This window comes from Dipodomys spectabilis, unplaced genomic scaffold (genome assembly GCF_019054845.1).
Source record: "Dipodomys spectabilis isolate Male_0828 unplaced genomic scaffold, ASM1905484v1 ptg000594l, whole genome shotgun sequence".
Lineage (NCBI taxonomy): Eukaryota > Metazoa > Chordata > Mammalia > Rodentia > Heteromyidae > Dipodomys > Dipodomys spectabilis.
The window spans coordinates 1,020,470-1,041,722 of NW_024871271.1; the positions used below are offsets into that span (position 1 = coordinate 1,020,470).

At 48.3% G+C, this 21,253-nt stretch overlaps 1 protein-coding gene and 1 non-coding gene across 5 annotated transcripts in view; one reads left to right on the forward strand and one right to left on the reverse strand.

Annotated features, from left to right (window-relative positions):
* Window positions 1–21,253, forward strand: part of Poln (DNA polymerase nu) — a 109,143-nt gene that overhangs the window by 72,692 nt on the left and 15,198 nt on the right. For all 4 annotated transcript variants that reach the window (XM_042671000.1, XM_042671003.1, XM_042671002.1 and 1 more), the window contains 4 exons: window positions 101–158; window positions 2,570–2,647; window positions 3,483–3,597; window positions 20,056–20,138. In XM_042671000.1, coding sequence (XP_042526934.1) covers window positions 101–158; window positions 2,570–2,647; window positions 3,483–3,597; window positions 20,056–20,138 — 334 coding nt within the window. The remainder of the gene's footprint in view (window positions 1–100; window positions 159–2,569; window positions 2,648–3,482; window positions 3,598–20,055; window positions 20,139–21,253) is intronic.
* LOC122100693 lies at window positions 16,117–16,223 on the reverse strand. Its single transcript, XR_006146230.1, has one exon. It is a non-coding gene; the product is annotated as a U6 spliceosomal RNA (small nuclear RNA).

Here is a 21,253-nt window from a genome sequence, read left to right on the forward strand (position 1 = left end):
TTCATGTTAAACACAATATTATACATTTTCAATATCCTTAAATGGTCTAGTTATAAAGCAGACATTTCAACTAATGCTATTATCTTCTTATTATTAACAGAACATCCAAGGTATCTCTAAGCACCCAATTCAGATTACCAAACCTCAAAAATTTAAAGGTAAGGGGCTGGGAAGGTGGCTTAGTGGTAGAGCACTTGCCTTGCATGCCTGAGGCCCTGTATTTGATTCCTCAGCACCACATAAACAAAAAGAAAAAAGCCGGAAGTGGAGCTGAGGCTCAAGTGGTAGAGCGCTAGCCTTGAGCTGAAGAGCTGAGGGACAGCGCCCAGGCCCAGAGTTCAGGCCCCACGACCGGACCCCCCCCCCAAAAAATTAAAGGTAACATGTTCCTTTCTACCTTGTTAAAATCAGGAGTAACATTTTTCTATAATCTAGAAGTGTTTCAAATTGTTTTTCTATAAAACTTAACAACTTCACTTTCCTGAAATTCTCTATATTTACATGACTAGGATTTAAATATACATTGAAAAAATAAAAAGTAGTTGAAGGATATGGCACCTCCCTTTTAGCAGTTCCCATCGTTTAAATACATGGTAATTACACCAGGAAAGCGGCTTCCCTCCTACCATCTACCCCCCACCATCTTCTTGAGAAAGAAAAAATAAACATATAATAGCACTGGCTTTTATTAAAGCCTGAACATTTCTGGAAATGTCTATGAAAGTATGCTCACATTCTTCTCCAGTATTAGCCTTTTCCTGGTTAATTGGAGATGGAGTCCTGAGGACTGTTTTGAGCTATTCTGTTGTAATGCTGATGGTCACATTTCTTAAGAAGAAAAGGCTTAAGTATGGCAAATGAGTGCGGTGTTACCCATTCCCAGTGACATTCTGTGCCCAGGCCCTGCTGCCCTGGGTTGTGGTGCTGGCTGAGGAGCACCACAGCACTTCAAAGCCCCAAGCCATCCTCTCCAGACACACACTGCGGTGCTCAGACGGGCTGGCGAAGTGAACCTGACTGTGTACTCTGACCCTTTGCAAGGTCACAGTGGGACCATCAGAGCTGCACGGTCCCCTGCACATCTTCCTAGCCAAGAGCCTCTGTCTCAAGGCTCTTACCACAGAGCAGTCACTGACAATATCTATCTTTCCCTCCCTTCATCAGTATTCTAGAAGAACTGAGGTGTTATGAAGACACTGGGGGTTGAAGTGAATGTTTTGTGCTTGCTAAGTCCTCTGTTGAGCCATACCTCCAGCCTTTTTGCTCCCATTGTTCTTGGATAGGATCTCATTTTTTGCCTATGGCAGTCAGAACCAATATCCTTCTAAGTATGTGTCCTGTATAGGTAGGATGGTATGTGTACAATACCATGCCAAGTCCTTTTCTGTTAGGATAGGATCTTGGAAATTTTTTTTGCCTAGGCTGGCTGGGAACCTGCATCCTTCCAATCTCAGCTGGATGACAGTACCGAGCATTGCGCCCAGTTTATGGATTGAGATGAGGCTGGCTTTGAGCCACTATTCTCTGCCTGCTAAGTAAGCCAGGATTATAGCTTGGGCCACTAGCACCTACACAGAACAGAGAAAATAATAATAAGTACCTGCACTTTCTAGGTAGGTGCTTTCCCTCTTCAGCCACTCTGCTAGTCCTTTTAATCTTTATTGTTTTTCTTGTCTTTCTTCTTTTTTTTTTTTGGTCGGTCATGGGGCTTGAACTCTGGGCTGGGCGCTGTCCCTCAGCTATTCAACTCAAGGCTAGCACTCTACCACTTGAGCCACAGCACCACTTCCAGTTTTCTGGTAGTTTATTGGAGATAAGAGTCTCACAGAGTTTCCTGCCCAGGCTGGCTTTGAACCATGATCCTCAGATCTCAGCCTTCTGAGTAGCTAGGATTACAGGTGTAAGCTACTGGCGCCTGGCTCATTTTTTCCCCCTAGGGCTTGAATTCAGGGCCTAGGTGCTATCCCTGAGCTTCTTTTGCTCAAGGTTAGTGTTCTGTTGCTTGAGCCAGTGCTCCACTTCCAGCTTTTGGGGGGTAGTTTATTGGAGATAAGAATCTCATGGACTTTCTTGCCTGAGTTGGCTTTGAACCATGATCCTCAGATCTCAGCCTCCTGAGTAGCTAGGATTTCAGCTATGAGCCATCAGCACCCAGCTCCTTTGTTATTTTTCAAATAGCATCTTGCATGTATGCCTAGGCCAGCCTGGACTACAATCTACCTGTTCATGCTTCCCACAGAGCTAGAATGACAAGTGTGTGCCACTCAATCCCACTATTGATTGAGATGGGGGTCTCACATTTCTGCTTGGGCTGGCCTCAAACTGGGATCTTCTCAATCTCCACTTCCCAAGTAGCTAGGATTATGGCAAGACCCACTGATGCCCAGCTCAGGACAGAAAATTTTAATAATTGGAAATCTCATTAGTGTTCAGAAGTAATATTATTTTAATTAATACACTTAATATTAATACAAGTAGCCACAAAACTGATGTTAAATAATTCAACTTTAAGGAATGGCTGAGGGTCAGCTCACGACCACTTACTACTTGCTCTTGAATGACCATGCAGGTGAAGAAGGCCAGACCCTCACCATCTCCCCACGGGCCCTGTTTGTCTCCTCCCAAGGCCACACCTTCCTGACAGCAGGTAGGTGCAAGCAAAGATAGAAGAGCTCCTGCATGGCTGAGCAGCCACGTGCTAACCAACTGAATAATTCAAATCACTTACAGGGCCTGTTTTTTTTTTTTAAATAATCCCTAAAGGAAATACTGATATGTAACAGTGATTCCTTATGATCATTAAGTAATAGCAACTCCTTGGCTTCCAGCCTCTTCTATCTTGCCGCATTTAGGTCCCAGATACCCCTGCACAGGCCTCTGCTGCCTCTGTTCCCACTGCTCATTCAAAGCAGTTGCCTAGCCCAGGGGCCCCTCCTGCACCTCACACCCTGTAGTCATCCTTCTTCCCAGCCATCTGAGCCCCTTTTGTTTCCATGTGCCTCTGCTCAGGGTCCCTTTCTTCATCTGTCAGCATCTCTTGGCACGTGCAGAGATGTAACAGCAGCCTCCTGTACACACCTCTCACTTCCAAACCAAACTGCTTTACCTGGCACTCTTGTCCATTTCATTCCTCACCTCTGACTCCAAATCATGTATTCAAAGCTCCGTGGAGGGAGGGAATTCTGTCTGTGTCATTTGCTAACACATCCCAAGCACTGCTCCTGGGACATAGAAGTCTCTTTCTACAATTGTAGTGCATGGAGTGAGTGAATGGGCCAAGGAATGAACACTCCCTGCTGGCTCCACTGGGGCCTCACAGGAGGCAGAGCAGAGCTTCGGATTTGCCACACACACAGACTAGCCTGGCAGCTGGAGGGGGATGTTGATCTGACCCAGAGAGAGGCAGTGTGAGGAGGCAGGGATGGGGAAAGCTGAGGGCATCGTTGGTGGACTGGGAATTAACACAGAGCTCTGTCTCACAGACTTTTCACAGATTGAATTGCGCATTCTTGCACATTTATCTGGGGATCCAGAACTTCTGAAGCTATTCCAGGAATCTGAAAGAGATGATGTATTTTCTACCCTGACTGCACAGTGGTAAGATAACAAGCCATAGTACAATCAGATATACAAGAATGCTGACATGATTTAAACGTCTGAAGTTAGTCCAAGACTATTTTTACAAGGAAGAAATTAAGTTTTTCTCTAGTGGTTAATCACATTGAAAAATGTAGATAGAAGCCAAGAGCTTCCTAATTATGAAAGAATGGATGACTCTTCCCCACTAAGTGGGCATGTAATGGGAATATTGGAAGAATAGCGAGAGCGAGTCACAGAGGGAGAGGAGGACGCCCTGTGCTGGGGATGTGAGCCACAGCCCTCTGGGAGGAGGGCAGATGTCCACTATATCCCCTCCAGTGTCAGAGGGTGGGAGCTCCTGGTCTGCAGGTGGCTAGCCCTTTCTGAGAGAACTCAGGCAGGCAGCCTCGGATTTGTCTAGGCAGCACAGGTGGGGGATTTTCTTCCGAGTGGGAGACGTGCCGCCTGCTTGCTAGGCAGGTGGAGAGGGCAGGACTGCGCTTTCACACCACCCTCTGATCTAGGAGCCCACTGCAGATTCTGCTGTCCCCTTTTCCAAGCAGTCACACACACTGCCACAGCTGCAGAGAAACTGGTAAGGCTCTGCTCTGAGAAGGAGAACCGGACTGTCAGTGGCAGCTGAGGGTCCGGATTTTGGTGCAAGAAGACAGGGCCAGATGGGCCACTACTGGAAGGTGCCTGTGTCTGCTGCCATTGCAATTCCCTTCTGGAAAGCCTGCAGTTGCCAGCTTCCCCTTACCTTGTGCATTTCCCCTCAGGTGGTTCCCCTGTGACTCCCCTCCTTTTCCCACCCCCTCCATTTCCTGCTCACCCTCAGGAGTCACTACACACATTACTTCCAGGAATACTGTCCCTTGCTTTCACGTGGCCCTAACTTGCTCAACATACACTTGTCTCTGTTGCTGTCACTGCCTGGAGGCATGTGAGGTCACCAAGGGTAGGACTATATCCCTTGTCCAGACCAGCAATGGGCCACTCGCTGGCCCACTTTGGTCCTCCTTGGCTGGTGCCAGTTCACCAATGCCCACCTTATTCACTCTTCTTCTCTGGGTTCAGGAAGGTCTTTCCCTAAAATCATCCAACTCTGTTCTGCAAGCAAGACCACTGAGATCTGTAACACCCAACCTCACCTTTCCCAGCCCAGCTGCTCCCTGCCACTCACTCACTTACCAGCTCTGCTCCCTGCCAATGCACTCCCCACTGCACCCCAGCTCTGCTCCATGTCCAGTGCACTCCCCACTGCACGCCAGCTCTGCTCCATGTCCAGTGCACTCTCCACTGCACCCCAGCTCTGCTCCATGTCCAGTGCACTCCCCACTGCACCCCAGCTCTGCTCCATGTCCAGTGCACTCCCCACTGCACCCCAGCTCTGCTCCATGTCCAGTGCACTCCCCACTGCACCCCAGCTCTGCTCCCTGCCAATGCACTCCCCACTGCACCCCAGCTCTGCTCCATGTCCAGTGCACTCCCCACTGCACCCCAGCTCTGCTCCATGTCCAGTGCACTCTCCACTGCACCCCAGCTCTGCTCCATGTCCAGTGGATTTACCACTGCACCCCAGCTCTGCTCCATGTCCAGTGTACTCCCCACTGCACCCCAGCTCTGCTCCATGTCCAGTGCACTCCCCACTGCATCCCAGCTCTGCTCCCTGCCAATGCACTCCCCACTGCACCCCAGCTCTGCTCCATGTCCAGTGCATTTACCACTGCACCCCAGCTCTGCTCCATGTCCAGTGCACTCTCCACTGCACCCCAGCTCTGCTCCATGTCCAGTGCACTCCCCACTGCACCCCAGCTCTGCTCCCTGCCAATGCACTCCCCACTGCACCCCAGCTCTGCTCCATGTCCAGTGCACTCCCCACTGCACCCTGGCTCTGCTCCATGTCCAGTGCACTCCCCACTGCACCCCAGCTCTGCTCCATGTCCAGTGCACTCCCCACTGCACCCCAGCTCTGCTCCATGTCCAGTGCACTCTCCACTGCACCCCAGCTCTGCTCCATGTCCAGTGCACTCTCCACTGCATCCCAGCTCTGCTCCATGTCCAGTGCACTCCCCACTGCACCCCAGCTCTGCTCCATGTCCAGTGCACTCTCCACTGCATCCCAGCTCTGCTCCATGTCCAGTGCACTCCCCACTGCACCCCAGCTCTGCTCCATGTCCAGTGCACTCCCCACTGCACCCCAGCTCTGCTCCATGTCCAGTGCACTGTCCACTGCACCCCAGCTCTGCTCCATGTCCAGTGCACTGTCCACTGCACCCCAGCTCTGCTCCATGTCCAGTGCACTCCCCACTGCACCCCAGCTCTGCTCCCTGCCAATGCACTCCCCACTGCACCCCAGCTCTGCTCCATGTCCAGTGCACTCTCCACTGCACCCCAGCTCTGCTCCATGTCCAGTGCACTCCCCACTGCACCCCAGCTCTGCTCCATGTCCAGTGCACTCTCCACTGCACCCCAGCTCTGCTCCATGTCCAGTGCACTCCCCACTGCACCCCAGCTCTGCTCCATGTCCAGTGCACTCCCCACTGCACCCCAGCTCTGCTCCATGTCCAGGGCATTTACCACTGCACCCCAGCTCTGCTCCATGTCCAGTGCACTCCCCACTGCACCCCAGCTCTGCTCCATGTCCAGTGCATTTACCACTGCACCCCAGCTCTGCTCCATGTCCAGTGCACTCTCCACTGCATCCCAGCTCTGCTCCATGTCCAGTGCACTCCCCACTGCACCCCAGCTCTGCTCCATGTCCAGTGCACTCCCCACTGCACCCCAGCTCTGCTCCATGTCCACTGCATTTACCACTGCACCCCAGCTCTGCTCCATGTCCAGTGCACTCCCCACTGCACCCCAGCTCTGCTCCATGTCCAGTGCACTCCCCACTGCATCCCAGCTCTGCTCCATGTCCAGTGCACTCCCCACTGCACCCCAGCTCTGCTCCATGTCCAGTGCACTCCCCACTGCACCCCAGCTCTGCTCCATGTCCAGTGCACTCCCCACTGCACCCCAGCTCTGCTCCATGTCCAGTGCACTCCCCACTGCACCCCAGCTCTGCTCCATGTCCAGTGCACTCTCCACTGCAGCCCAGCTCTGCTCCATGTCCAGTGCATTCACCACTGCACCCCAACTCTCCTTCCATCCCCGGCAGACACCTCTGCAGCCTGGCTCTGCTTCCATCCCAAGCAGTCACCCCTGCAGCCTGGCTCTGCCTTGTCTAGGGCCTGCCAAGCCTGGAGGCTCACAAGTAAATGAGTGAATAGTGTTGAGTCCAGAGTTTCCTGTGCCTTTGGGGAAAAAAAAAGCACACCACTCAGACTTTTTATTTGTATAATAAAATCCAGGAGCTTGTAGCGTGTGTGTGTGTGTGTGTGTGTGTGTGTGTGTGTGTGTGTGTGTGTGCGCGCGTGCGCACGTGTGCAAGCACGTGCGATCAAGCATGCACATGTGCACATGCTGGTATTAGAACTTGAACTCAAGCTGGGCATCGGTAGTTCATGCCTGTAATCCTAGCTACCCAGGAGGCTGAGATCTGAGGATTATGGTCCAAAGCCAGCCCAGGCAGGAAAGTCTGTGAGACTCTTATCTTCAATAAACCACTTGAAAACCGGAAGTGGTGCTGTGGCTCAAGCGGTAGAGCACTCGCCTTGAGCTGAAGAGTGCAGGGTCAGCGCCCAAGCCCATAGTTCAAGACCCACTACTGACAAAAAAAAAAAAAAAAGAAAAACACTTGAACTCAGGGCCCTATGTCTCACTTGGTTATTTTGTTCAAGGCTGGTGCTCCACCAGTTGAGTCACGCCTCCCGTTCTGGCTTTCTGGTGGTTAGCTAGAGATAAGAGTCTCCTAGACTTTCTACATGATTTGCTTTTGAACCAAGATTCTTAGATCTCAGCCCCTGAGTAGTTAGGGTTGTAGGCATGGGACACCAGTGAGGTGGTACAGTTGTCTACCTAGATAAACAGAGAACACTACTAAGACAGTGCCTATGTGGCCAGGTAGAAATCAGCACACAGAACTTCCTCTCTCAGAAAGGTGACATAAGAGAAGACGAGGTGAGGATGGAATGCCTGTGGTGATGTTCTAAAACATGCACCATCTATGTGAGAAAAGGGAGAGTTAGGAAGGGGCACTGTGGCTCAAGTGGTAGAATGACAGTCTTGGGCAAAAAAGTTCAGGGACAATGCCCAGGCCCTGAGTTCAATCCCCATGACTGACAAGACTAAATAAATAAATAAAAATAAACATAAAAAAAAGAAAAAGTGGGCTGGGACGTAGCTCAGTGGCAAAGTGCTTGCCTAGCAAGTGCAATGTCCTGAGTTCGATCCACAGTACCAAAAAACAAAAAGACAAAAAAAAAAAAAAAAAAAAAGAAAAAGTTAGAAAAACCATCGAAAATTTATACAACATTTTATAAAAATTTATGAAACATTTTATAAAAATGTAACTTTTTTCAAGCCCCAAGACCAATAAAAAATGTAACTTTTTACACTGGTATATAAATATAGATATATGTCCTAATAAATATAGCTGAGATTAACATAGCTTTTTAGTGACTGGAGATACTAATCTCTACTTTGTGATACAAAGATAATGCACAATAACCAGGAAAATTAATTAGGGCTGGGTGATGGTGGCTCATGCCTGTAATCTTAGCTACTCAGGAGGCTGAGATCTGAGGATCACAGTTCAAAGCCAGCCTGGGCAGGAAAGTCTATGAGACTCTTATTTCCCCATTAACCATCAGAAAACCAGAAGTGGGGTTGTGGCTCAAGTGGTAGAGTGCTTGCCTTGAGCTGAAGAGCTCAGGGCCAGTGCCCAGGCCCAGAGTTCAAGCCCCATAACCAACAACAAAAGAGAAGAATAACAATAGGATCACTAATATTAAAATATTAAGCCACAGTTGCTGAAATATAAAACAGATCAATAGAAAAAATGAAGTTCAGAAATAGACCCATATATATATACATTTACCATATGTAGTATATGTAAATGAGATAAGAAAGTAAGTAGAAACTGTCAAATAGTTACCTGACAGAGCTATGATCCACAGTAGAAAGAGACTGTCAGTGATACCCTTCCTATTGAATAGCCAAGACTTGTAAGTGTTGATATGGGGGAAGAATTCAGACACATCAATTTTAGCACTAGTCCCTGGGCAAAATTACAGAAGCCTTTCAACAAAACTCTGAGCAAGTCACTCAAAGTCTTGCAAGACTTCCAAGGGAAAATACAAAGCAATAGTAAAGAGAAGCCATACCAGTTACAACCCCCATGCCATTCTCTAGAGCCAGGAAACCGGGATGCGTTTATGTGGTCCATGGGCCACAGTCTCCCCCACGCCTGGAGGCTGAGGGAGCATGTTGATCATCTCTTTTAGGTGCCATTTAAAAATAATGAACTCTGTCTCTTTACAGCTGGAGTCTGGAATCTCATTGGTATTGATGTTTGAACTCAGGGCCTCATGCTTGCTAGGCTAGGCTGGTGCTCTACCACTTTAGGTTTCACCCTTTATCCCAGCTTTTTGTTGGTTATCTTGGGAATGGAATCTCAGATGTTTCTACTCAGGCTGGCTACAAACTGTGATCCTCTAGATCCAGCCTCCCAAGTAGCTCGGCTAACAGGTGTGAGCCACTACACCTGACTCCGAGCACTTTTTTTTTTTTGAGGTCCGGTCGTGGGGCCTGAACTCTGGGCCTGGGCACTGTCCCTCAGCTCTTCAGCTCAAGGCTAGTGCTCTACCACTTGAGCCACAGTGCCACTTCTGGCTTTTTTCTTTTTGCTTATGTGGTGCTGAGGAATCGAACCCAGGGCCTCAGGCATGCAAGGTAAGCGCTCTACCACTGAGCCACCTTCACAGCCCCCCAGCACACTTTTTAAGTAAGGCAGTCTGCTGCCTGCCCATATCTACAGATTGGTTTGCAGCTGTGGAGACAGCCAGCGTGGCCCTCTTGCTGGACTCAAGAGTCAAGCAGACAGCCCTGATCCATGACAAATGGACATAATCTAGCCATCAATCACTTCCTCCCATAGCCACAGATGCAACTGTCACTGGTCACATGATCTGACAGGCCTGGGTGAGCGCGTGAAACTCAGCTGCAAGAGCCAGGCAGAGGCAGTGTCAACCAGGAGCTCAGGGTTTGCTCAGCGCTCCAGGGCGGGGTTGGCAAGGGGAGGGTAAATGAAGAGCTCAAGAGTGGTTCTGGGCTGAGAATGTGGCTTAGTGGTAGAGTGCTTGCCTAGCATGCATGAAACCCTGGGTTCAATTCCTCAGCACCACATACACAGAGCCAGAAGTGGTGCTGTGGTTCAAGTGGCAGAGTGCTAGCCTTGAGCAAAAGAAGCTCGGGAGGGGGGGTGAGGGGCGCTGAGAAGGTGGCTCAGTGGTAGAGCGCTTGCCTTGCATGCATGAGTCCCTGGGTTCGATTCCTCAGCACCACATAAGCAAAAAGAAAAAAAGCCGGAAGTGGCGCTGTGGCTCAAGTGGTAGAGCGCTAGCCTTGAGCTGAAATGCTGAGGGACAGCGCCCAAGCCCAGAGTTCAGGCCCCACAACCGGACCAAAAAAAAAAAGAAGAAGCTCAGGGACAGCACCCCAGGCCCTGAGTTCAAGCCCCAGGACTGGCAAAAAAAAAAAAAAAGAGTGGGTCTTTCCTGCTTTCCACACCCATTGCCAGTGGGTGAATGCTGCAGCCACTTTGCTCCCAGCATGTAGCCATGGGAACCTCTTTCAGTTAGTAGCAATGTTCCTTTGACTGAACCCATTTGGGGAGTGTAGGGAGAGAGAGAGAGAGAGAGAGAGAGAGAGAGAGAGAGAGAGAGAGAGAGACTACAAGATTTCCTGGGCTCAGTTAAGGTGTTTCTTGCCCTGGTCCTAGCAGCCATTCTTCTAAGCAGCCATATTCCCTTCATTAAAAAGCAGTACTAGAAATCTTGGTCTGGGTCTGGGGGCTTGGTGCTGCTGGGGAGTCTGTTTCCAAACCCTCTCAGCTGATGGGAAGAGATGCATGCTGTGTGCTAACCTGTGTGTTCCTACATACTCCTGTGTGTAACCATCTGTGTCTACCCAGATGTAACTAGAGGTTACTAGACTCTCTTGGTGATAGATTCAACAGAAGCCTGAGCCGAGTGTGCAGGAGGTACAGGCCGGGCTTTGATGGGCCTCCGCTTCCGAGCAGAGCAGCCAATGCTGACAGATGCTGCTGCTCTCCCAACAAAGGGAGAGTGGGAACTCAGGGAGGTGTTGGCAGGGATGATGGAGGGCATCACCTTGCCTAAAGGGCTTTGGGATCTTCAGGCACACTCGTGAGGGAGAGGCTGAAGCTGTAGCTGCTGAAAGAGCAGGCCAGAGAAGCCCAGCTCCAAGGGCAGTCAGCGCATTCGCATGAGAGCCGAAAAGAACACAACCCAAAGGTAGAGGCCGCAAAGGGGAAGACACAGGTACCAAGTCTTTTCACTCGCTCATCACCAGACATCCCAAGCCTAGTGCAGCCATTGGCTTCTCTAGGTTTACTTCACTACAAAGTCGTGCTGGTGTCGTCAGCTCTAACCCTCCGCCACATGGGTCACCACGGCCCAGACCGTGGTCCTCCTGTTTTATGTTACTCTACCTACCACCAATCCAGACTTACTAAGACCTTTCTTTTTTCTTTCTTTTTTTTTTTTTTTTTGGGGTCCGGTTGTGGGGCCTGAACTCTGGGCCTGGGCACTGTCCTTCAGCTCTTCAGCTCAAAGCTAGCGCTCTACCACTTGAGCCACAGCGCCACTTCCGGCTTTTTTTTTCTTTTTGCTTATGTGGTGCTGAGGAATCGAACCCAGGGCCTCAGGCATGCGAGGCGAGTGCTCTACCACTGAGCCACCTTACCAACCCCATGCGAGGCGAGTGCTCTACCACTGAGCCACCTTACCAACCCCCTTACTAAGACCTTTCTATGGCCTGTTTTCACTTCATGATACAGGAAAATGTTTGCAAAAATAGTTACAGTGAGTTTGTAGTATTCTACTGAGTGGACGCTGATAATTTAAATAATTTTCCGAATACTCCTGTAGTGAGTGAATACCCTCTAACCAAATCAGATCATTCCCCTAGGATAAGTTCATGGAAGAGAAGCAGGAATGATGGCACACATCCACAATCCCAGCTATTGGGGAACTGGGGGCGAGGGAAGGGCAAGGTGTAAGGCAGGAGGGTCACGAGTTCAAGACAGTAGCCCAAAAACAAACAAAAATCAATAGAACACACTTTTGTGAGTCTATGTCTAGAATCTAAAATATATAGAAGAGGAATTTTTCAGTTTAAGACTGTATGCAGGGCTGGGAATGTGGCCTAGTGGCACCATGCTCGCCTAGCATGCATGAAGCCTTGGGTTCGATACCTCAGTACCACATACACAGAAAGAGCTGGAAGCGGTGCTGTGGCTCAAGTGGCAGAGCTCTAGCCTTGAGCAAAAAAAGCTTAGGGACAGTGCCCAGGCCTTAGTTTTAGCCCCAGGACTGGCAAAAAAAAAAAAATTGTAAGGCTGATGCATGCTCCCATAATACCTTCCAGAAAGATTTGTAATCATTTGATATTTACATCAGAAATATATCAGAATATTTAGTAGAACCAGAGCTGCACTCATGCTGACAGCACACATTTCAATATTTGCCAACTTGAAAAATGAGACAATCTTTTTTTTTTTTTTCTGTCGGTCACGGGGCTTGAACTCTGGGCCTGGGCACTGTCCTTCAGCTCTGCAGCTCAAGGGAAGCACTCTACCACTTGAGCCACAGCACCACTTCCGGTTTTCTAGTCATTTATTGGGGATAAGAGTCTCATGGAACTTTCCTGCCCAGATGGCTTTGAACCATGATCCTCAGATTTCAGCCTCCTAGGATTATGGTAGCTAGGATTATGGGCATGAGCCACCAGCACCCGGCACAATCTCTTCTTAATGTACACATTTATATTTGCTTAATTATTAATGGGAGCCAAAGTGTGTGTGTGTGTGTGTGTTTGAGAGAGAGAGAGAGAGAGAAAGAGGGAGAGGGAGAGAGAGAGAGCTGGTCTCAGGACTTGAACTCAGGGTCTGGATGCTCTCCCTGAGCTTTTTGTTTAAGGCTAGCACTCCACCACTTGAGCCACAGCTCTACTTCCCACTTTTTGGTGGTTAATTAAAGAGAAGAATCTCATGAACTTTCCTGCTAGGCTGGCTTCGAACCTCCATCCTCAGATCTCAGCCTCTTGTGTACCTAGGATTACAGGTGTGAGCCACCAGCACCCAGCTTGGGAGCCAAACTTTTTTTTTTATTCATTGATCATTTCCTTTTGTTCTATGAATCACTTTTTTGTATAATTTGCATTTTTGTTGTCGGTCATGGGGCTTGAACTCAGAGCGTGGGTGCTGTCCCTGAGCTCTTCAGCTCAAGGCAAATACTCTACCACTTGAGCCACAGCACCACTTCCAGTTTTCTGGTGGTTAATTGGAGATAAGAGTCTCACAGACTTTCCTGCCCAGGCTGGCTTTGAACTGGGATCCTCAGATCTCAGCCTCCTGAGTAGCTAGGATTATGGGCTAGCTAATTTGCATTTTTATTGGAATATTTTTTCTTATTATTTTTCAGTAGCTTCTTCTTTACATAACTCTTTGCTATCTATGATACAAATAGTTTGCTAGTTTCTTACTGGACTTCACTTATGTTAATGTTTTTCTCCTTCCTAGGCCTTGCCCATTCTAGGCAAGTGCTCTATCACTTAGCTGCATCCCTCGCCCCTTTATTTTGGCCACACCTGAGTTTGAACCCAGGGTTTTGTTCTTGTGCTTGCTGGTCAAGGATGCTGTCACTTGAGTCACACACACCCAGCCCTTTTTGTTCTGTTTTGTTTTTTTTTTTAATTGGTCGTGGGGCTTGAACTCTGAGCCTGGGCACTGCTCCTGCACGCTTCAGCTCAAGGCTTGCGCTCTACCACTTGAGCCACAGCGCCGCTTCCGGCTTTCTAGTGGTTTATTGGAGATGAGATAAGAGTCTCACGGACTTCCCGCCCGGCTGGCTTTGAACCACAATGCTCAGAGCTCAGCCTCCTGAGTAGCTAGGATGACAGGCGTGAGCCACCAGCACCCGGCAGTCCGATGCATCTTGATCAGTGTCACTCCTTCCATCGTTCTCTCCCTCTCTCCCCATCCCATACCATCCCATCTCAAGTCATATAGTTCAACTTTTGTGCATTGGATATGATGACTGCATTTGCTTGCTCCCTTCCTCCCTCCATTGTGTGCCCCCCCCCCCGTCCCTTCCCCCCACAGAGCATGTTTCTACTTCCTGGAATAGTTCATTTCCACTTCCTTAAATAGTTCATTAGTTGTTCAAAGGAGTTACACCTTCTCTAAGTACACCATCCTTTAATTCCCTTGTGTGTACCTGCATATCACCCGTATGTGCTATCGTGTATATTTGTATTTTAGATCTAATGTCCACATATGAGAGAAAGTAGGTGCCATTAGTCCCTGTGAGCCTGGCTTACCTCAATTAACATGAATTGTTCTAGGTCCCTCTGTTTCCCTACAAATGACGTAATGTTATTCTCTTTGAGACATGAGTAAATTCTGTTGTATGGAATTGTATGTGCCACACTTCTTGTTCTGTTCATCTGTTGTAAGGCATCTGGGCTGTTGCCAAACTTCGCTATCATGAGTAGTGCAGCAATGAACATGGATGTGCAAGTTTCTTTGCCATGTCCTGACTTACAAAGTTCCAGGTAGATGATGAAGAATGGGATGGCTCAGTAATAGGAAGTTCTATGTTTAGTTCTTTGAGGAATCTCCAAGCCACCTTCCAGGGTGGTTATACTAGTTTACATTCTCACCAATGGTGCAATAGGGTTCCTTTTCTCCACGCCCCCCAGCATTTGTTGTTGTTCATATTCTTACTGGGATGAGCTGGAATCTCAATGTGGTTTTAATTTTGTGTTTCCATTATGGCCAGGGATGTTGAGCATTTCTTTAAGTGTTTATTGGCTGTTTATTTAGCTTCTTTGATCATTTATTGAGTTATTGATTGGGAATTAAGCTTCTTGTATGTTCCAGATATTGGGCCCTTGTTGGATATATAGCTGGTAAAAAAAAAAAATCTCCCATTCTGTAGGCTGCATTTTTAGCTTAGTAACTATATCCTTAGCTGTATAGAAACTTTGTGGTTTGATATAATTCCATTTGTTGATTCTCTCTCCGATTTGATGAGCTCTTGGACCTCTAGTCAAAAAGTTCCTTCCTATGCCAATATGTTCTAATATTTCTCCTACTCCTTCCTGTAGTAGTTTCAATGTTTCAAACCTGACATTATCAGAAACTTTTTGCCTAGGCTGACCTTGAATCAAAATTCTTTCCATCTTCCCCTCCCTAAGAGATTACAGGCAAGAGTCACCATCATCTGCCTTGTTTTTTCTTTTTCATATTGTGACAAGATCTTGCTAACTTGCTTAAGTTTGTCTCAAACTTAACATGCAGCCCAGGCAGAAACAAACATGGTTGCTCAAATTGTCTATTACTTCTTATTTTAGTTTTGGTTTCTCATATTTGTTATGGTTTGGATATTGTGTTAAAGAAGAAAAGCTTGTTCCCTGGCTGGTAGATGCAATCACTGAGAGGAGACTGAGTCAGGAGGGTTTTAACTAATCAGTGGTTAACCCCCTGATGGAGCCGTGTGCACGACACTTGAACTCAGGACCAGAGCACTGTCCCTGAGCCTTTTTGCTCAAGGCTAGCAGTCTACTACTGTGAACACAGCTCCACTTCCAGCTTTTTGGTGGTTCATTGGAGATAAGAATCTCATGGATGTCATTACCTTGGCCATGTAATTCTAACCCCTCTGTACGGTATTTTCACAATTAAAAAAAAAAATTGGAAGGGAAAAAAGTTGCAGACAAAACAAAAAGGATCTCATGGATGGGAAGGTGGCTCAGTGGTAGAGCTTACCCCTCAAGCATGAGGCTCTGGGTTCGATTCCTCAGCACCACATAAGCAGAAAAAGCTGGAAGTGGCGCTGTGGCTCAAGTGGTAGAACGCTAGCCATGAGCTGAAGAGCTGAGGGACAGTGCCCAGGCAGACTTTCCTTCCTGTGCTGGCTTTGAGCTGCAATCCTCAGATCTCAGCCCCCTGAGTAGTTCCGATTACAGGCGTGAGCCACCAGCGCCCAGCTCTGGATCTATAATCTGGTGGTATTATAAGATGTGATGGAAGCCATCACAGGTGAGGCCCAGCTGAAGGGAGCTGGTCACTGGAGGGGTGTCCCTGCAGCTATCCTATGCCCCTTTCTTCCTTAAAAATGTGCTGTGAAGGTAGCAAATGGTGGGGGGCGGGGAGCTCATAGTACATAAGTAAGGTAATGAGCACATTTTTAAACAGTGTTAACCCCCTCCCCCATTTTCTTTTGAATTCCCCTCCCAAGTTACAAAGTTCATTTCCACACAGGGTCTAGTGAGTGTCACTGTTGCATGAGTTCATCCTTTGCCCTGCTGTTTCTGTGGCCCCCATTTCCCTTCTGTGGATTAGACTTTTGAAAAATGGAATGCTACAAGAGTTTGGGTGTCATCCTTTTGCGGGGGCCCTGCCAATCTCCTCTGTTTTGTTCCAGTTTTAGTGTATGTACTGCCGAAGTGAGCACTCCTGTCCGTCTGTCTCTGCTTCTGTCTGTGTGAGGCTGACCTTTTCTGTACCATGTGCTCTCTGCTATGATGTTCAGCCTTGCCATAGATTTGGAGGCAGTGGGGCCAAGTGCCTGCAGACGGAAACTTCCAGATCCATGATCCAAAGCAGATTTTCTCCCCTTGAACTGTTTCTCCCAGGCATTTGTCACAAAGGCAAAAAAATTAAAAATTTAAAAGACTGGCTAATATAATATTTTTGCTGAATGCACACATTACATCTAAATTTCTGAATTTGTGGGCATAAAGTTGCTTATATAGTTCTCTTTTTAATCATGTTAATGACTGTAAGATCTGTAATGATATTCTCTTTTTATTCTGGTAATGATTATTTGGGCCTTCTCTTCGTCAGCCTTGCAAGGCCTTTATAGATTTTGTTAATCTTTCCTTCCTTAAGTTGCTTGCTATGTTAGGCATTCTTTCACAGCATTGAGAAGACCTAACACATCGTGCTTACTCTATTATCTATTAGTTGAGTTAAAGACTCTGATCATGCTGGGTGCCAGAGACTCTGTGTGGGGCTTGAATTAAAGCCCAGGATACACACACACACACACACACACTCCCATCAAGCTGGGCACCAATGACTTACACTTGTAATCCTAGCTACTCAGCTACTAAGAACTGAGGATAGAGGTTCAAAGCCAGCCCAGGCAGGAAAGTCTGTGAGACTTATATATCCCCAGTTAATCAACAACAACAACAAAAAAAAAAACTGTAAGGGGAACTGTGCATCAAATGCTAGAGCACTTGTCTTGAGCAAAAAAGCTCAGGGACAGCACCTACATCTGAGTTCAAGCCCAAGTACTTGCACACACACACACACACACACACACACACACACACACACACACACACACACACACACACACACAATTCATTTCTACTCCCTTTTCCCTCCTCCCCATGGAGCTGTAGCATACTTGTATTAGACTTCTCACCATAGTACATGTATGTGTCTCTTTTTTTTTTTTTTTTTTTTGGGTCCAGTCGTGGGGCCTGAACTCTGGGCCTGGGCACTGTCCCTCAGCTCTTCAGCTCAAGGCTAGCACTCTACCACTTGAGCCACAGCGCCACTTCTGGCTTTTTTCTTTTTGCTTATGTGGTGCTCGGGAATCAAACACAGGGCCTCATGCATGCAAGGCAAGCGCTCTACCACTGGACCACCTTCCCAGCCCCCAGTACATGTGTCTCTTATACAGTGTTTTCTGTTTATTGTCTCTGCATGTCTCAGCATGGATATTTTGTCTAATTTCCAGTCCTTTGTCTGTCTTCCATATATTAACCTTCTGCAGACATGGCTAATAAACCATAAAGTTAAATTTTATTTAAGAAAATTTCCGGGACTGGGAAGGTGGCTCAGTGGTAGAGTGCTTGCCTTGCATGCCTGAGGCCCTGGGTTCGATTCCTCAGCACCACATAAGCAAAAAGAAAAAAGCTGGAAGTGGCGCTGTGGCTCAAATGGTAGAGTGCTAGCCTTGAGCTGAAGAGCTGAGGGACAGCGCCCAGGCCCAGAGTTCAGGCCCCACGACTGAACCCCCCCCCAAAAAAAAAAGAAAGAAAATTTCCATGTTCTGGGACTGGGAAGTTGGCTCAGTGGTAGAGCGCTTGCCTTGCATGCCTGAGGCCCTGGGTTCGATTCCTCAGCACCACATAAGCAAAAAGGAAAAAGCTGGAAGTGGTGTTGTGGCTCAAGTGGTAGAGCACTAGCCTTGAGCTGAAGAGCTGAGGGACAGCGCCCAGGCCCAGAGTTCAGGCCCCACGACTGGCCCCCAAAAAAAAACAAAACAAGAAAATTTTCATGTTCTTAGTTTTTTATGTTTTTCAGTTCTGCACGCTTCCATGTGACTTTTCTAAAAAATAAATTTTAGGTATTTACTCAATTTGTCAGTTTGTAATTTGTGGTACACATATTAATCACAATCATTCTGAAGTCTGATGCCACAATATCAGTGTCCCCTATAGACCTATTATAGTGTTGGCTCCCTTCTTGGTTTCCAGTCTTCTGATCTTGTTACCCAGGATGTCAGGTAATTTTTATTTGAATCATGTGACTGGAATTTGGAGCAGTGACTTACTGATCATCATGGATACTGCAGAGCTGATTAGCTTTTGCTTCTGCGTACAACATGAGGGGGAATTCCCTTGGCTGGGTCAGGAATCTGTCCTCTGTGAAGCCTGGGGAGCTAGCAGATTATCTTATTCCCAAGGATTTTTTTCAGAACTCAGAGTCTTGCAATTGCTACTTTGACATGATACCTCTGAGCCATGCCTCCATTCTTATTTTTCACTTGTTATTTTTAGACCCTATCTGAGAAAATAAAGCAAGAAGTGGTGGTGTGGCTCAAGTGGTAGAACACTTTGCTTAGCATGTTTGAGTTTCTGAGTTTAAACCCCAGTGCCACAAATAAATAGTTCTCATTTCTGATTTCTGTTTGCATTTCCCTCAACACAAAAGATGGTTTATTGAGTGTTTTGGTTTTTGTTTCTTAGCTTATCTCTGGATGGAAGGGCTCTTTTTGGTTTCATTTTCTAGCTTCATTGTCTTGTGATCAGTACGATTTTAATGTTTCTACTTTTGCAACATTTTTATGTTTTCTGAGTATCTTCACATAGGATCAGCTGTTATAAATAATGTTTGTAGGAGAGAAGGGAGTTCCTTCTCTTTCTCGGAGTGTACTGTTGGGTGTGTCCATGGCTCCTTATCGTGCTGGGTCCTCTGTGCAGCAGGTTCTGGGATGCCGCCTGCCATGTGCCCAGTGTGAGACACTGAGGTCACCTGCGTGGTCTGGGGATCCCTGCTTGCCCCCAGTGTCCCCATCCGGCCGTGGAATGCCATGGACCTGCCATTGCAGCCCAGGCATTGTCTGCTTCCACCATAGCTGGCCCTAGATGGCAGGGCTGCAGCACAAGCTGGACCTCTTGGTTTTTCACTGGTTGGTCAGTGCTGGGATCTCAAAGAACATAGGTTGTTACTGTCTTTCCTAGGAGCAGGTTTGGCGCACGTATGGGATTTCCAAAGTAAAGGTAGGGAGTTTGAGTGGAGAGTGTGACTTAGCAGCTGACATATTTTTCTTCTGAGCACATGCATCTCAGATTTTGGCTTCCTGTCTAAATACACCTCGGCACAGAGCCAGGCTTAGAGGTGGGATAGCCACGTGGGTGGCGGCAGGGAAGGGGAACTAGAAATGCGTCGGTGCTTAGAAGTTAGCTGTTCAAAATCGATGAGGAAACTGTGAAACAGTGGAGACGGTGAGGGAGACAGCTTCGCGGGCCCGTCCTACCTCAGAGCCCCAAATCAAGCAGAGACTGCCAGAACCAACTTTCCCAGAACCCTACCGGACAGAGGATGGCTAGCCCCCGCCAGGCAGGGGCTGAGTGGGGGCTCTGTGATGTTTCTCGTGCCCTTACGTCCTCATGGGCCCCTGTGGCAGCAGCAAAGCTGCATGGTCCCTGGCTGTAGAGGGAGCAGAGAGGTGTGTGAGTGTGTCTGTGTGTCCATATCTGTGTCTGTGTGTATATATTTATGTGTATGTATGTCTGTGTGTGTATCTGTCTGTGTGGGCATATGTATATGTGTGTACGTGTGTCTGTGTCTCTGTGTATATCTCTTGTGTGTGGTGGGGGATACCTGGACAAGCTGGAGGCTGCACATATCTCCACTCCCATGGACAGGCCCTGCTTGAAATGGTGAAGAGCTTCTAGAGTGGAAAGGAGATGTGTGGAGTGGACTAAAGGCCCCTCTGCAGGCAATGCCAACTGTCTGTGACACTGTGCTATCTCTCTACACAGGAAAGACATTCCTGTGGGACGCGTGACCCTTGCCGACAGAGAGCAGACCAAGAAGGCAGTGTACTCAGTGATCTATGGAGCAGGTAGGCTGCAAGCCAGGGTCACCCATTAACCAGGAGCCATTTGCCAGTGCATTGTCTATACAGACGTGATGGTGACATTTGGGCACTAGTCACTAGTCAGAGCATTCCACACCACTAGCCCTGCTGCAGCAAGAGGAGAGGGGTGAAGGACTGTGCTAAGCATCATTTCTGTGCCTAGAGGCCCTGTTCATATCTACACCAAGGCTTTCAAGTAAAACCGTCTGAGCGTGGGCTCTAGTTTGACATGGTTCTTCTCAGCACACATTCAGGAACAAACTCCTCCCCATCGTCCTCCTCCCCCAGCCAAGCATCAGGCCCTGAGCCCTAGGCAGAGTGGCCCTTCCTTTCTTCACACGCTGCACATATTGCAGGACAGTGGACCTCCTCCCAGATGGCAAGGGCGTCCTTGCCAGAGCCCCTCAGCCCTTGGGGCTTTGCACTTAGCCTTCCATCTGCCACCTGTCTGGGTCCCACCTCAGAGTTGTGCCACATCTGTCAACAGTCCTAGAGATCTTCCAGCACTCACCCCCTGCCCTGGGGCTGGCCCTGCAAACCCAGTTGGGAGGGACCAGGAATGCAGATACAACTCCCCTCATAGTTACCTGGTCTGTCCCCTCCCAGGGGACATCCTCCCTGGAGGGAGGCACCCCAGACAAAGGTAGCTCCTTCTGGAGCTTTGCCTTTACTTTTTCTGGAGAGGAAAGGATGCACTGTAAATAAGCAGTGAGTCATGAGCTGTGATGCTGGCGAAGGGGGTAATTTGGCTGCTTTTAGCCCTATTGGTGACAGAGGCTCCCACCCAAAGCCTCCGTCTCTGCTGCCTCATTGTCCCCAGCCCGCCTGACAGCCAGAATTGCTGTTTATCTGCTGCCTGGCTCGTTCCGGCTGTGTCTCTGTTAGAAACAACCTTGCTGATGAACGGGGCTGAGGACCCAAGTAAGCCCCAGCTTCCTAGATGGCTCGTGCTCTAGGGAAGGTCAAGGGGCTTTGGCGTAGGCAGCTGTCTGTGACGTGCAGCGATTTTTCCACAGAAGCCACATGTGGGCAGCCTGGGTGCTAGAAGGTGCTGGAAGGTGCTGGAGGATGCTGGTAGGAATTCTGGGCCACAGAAGAAG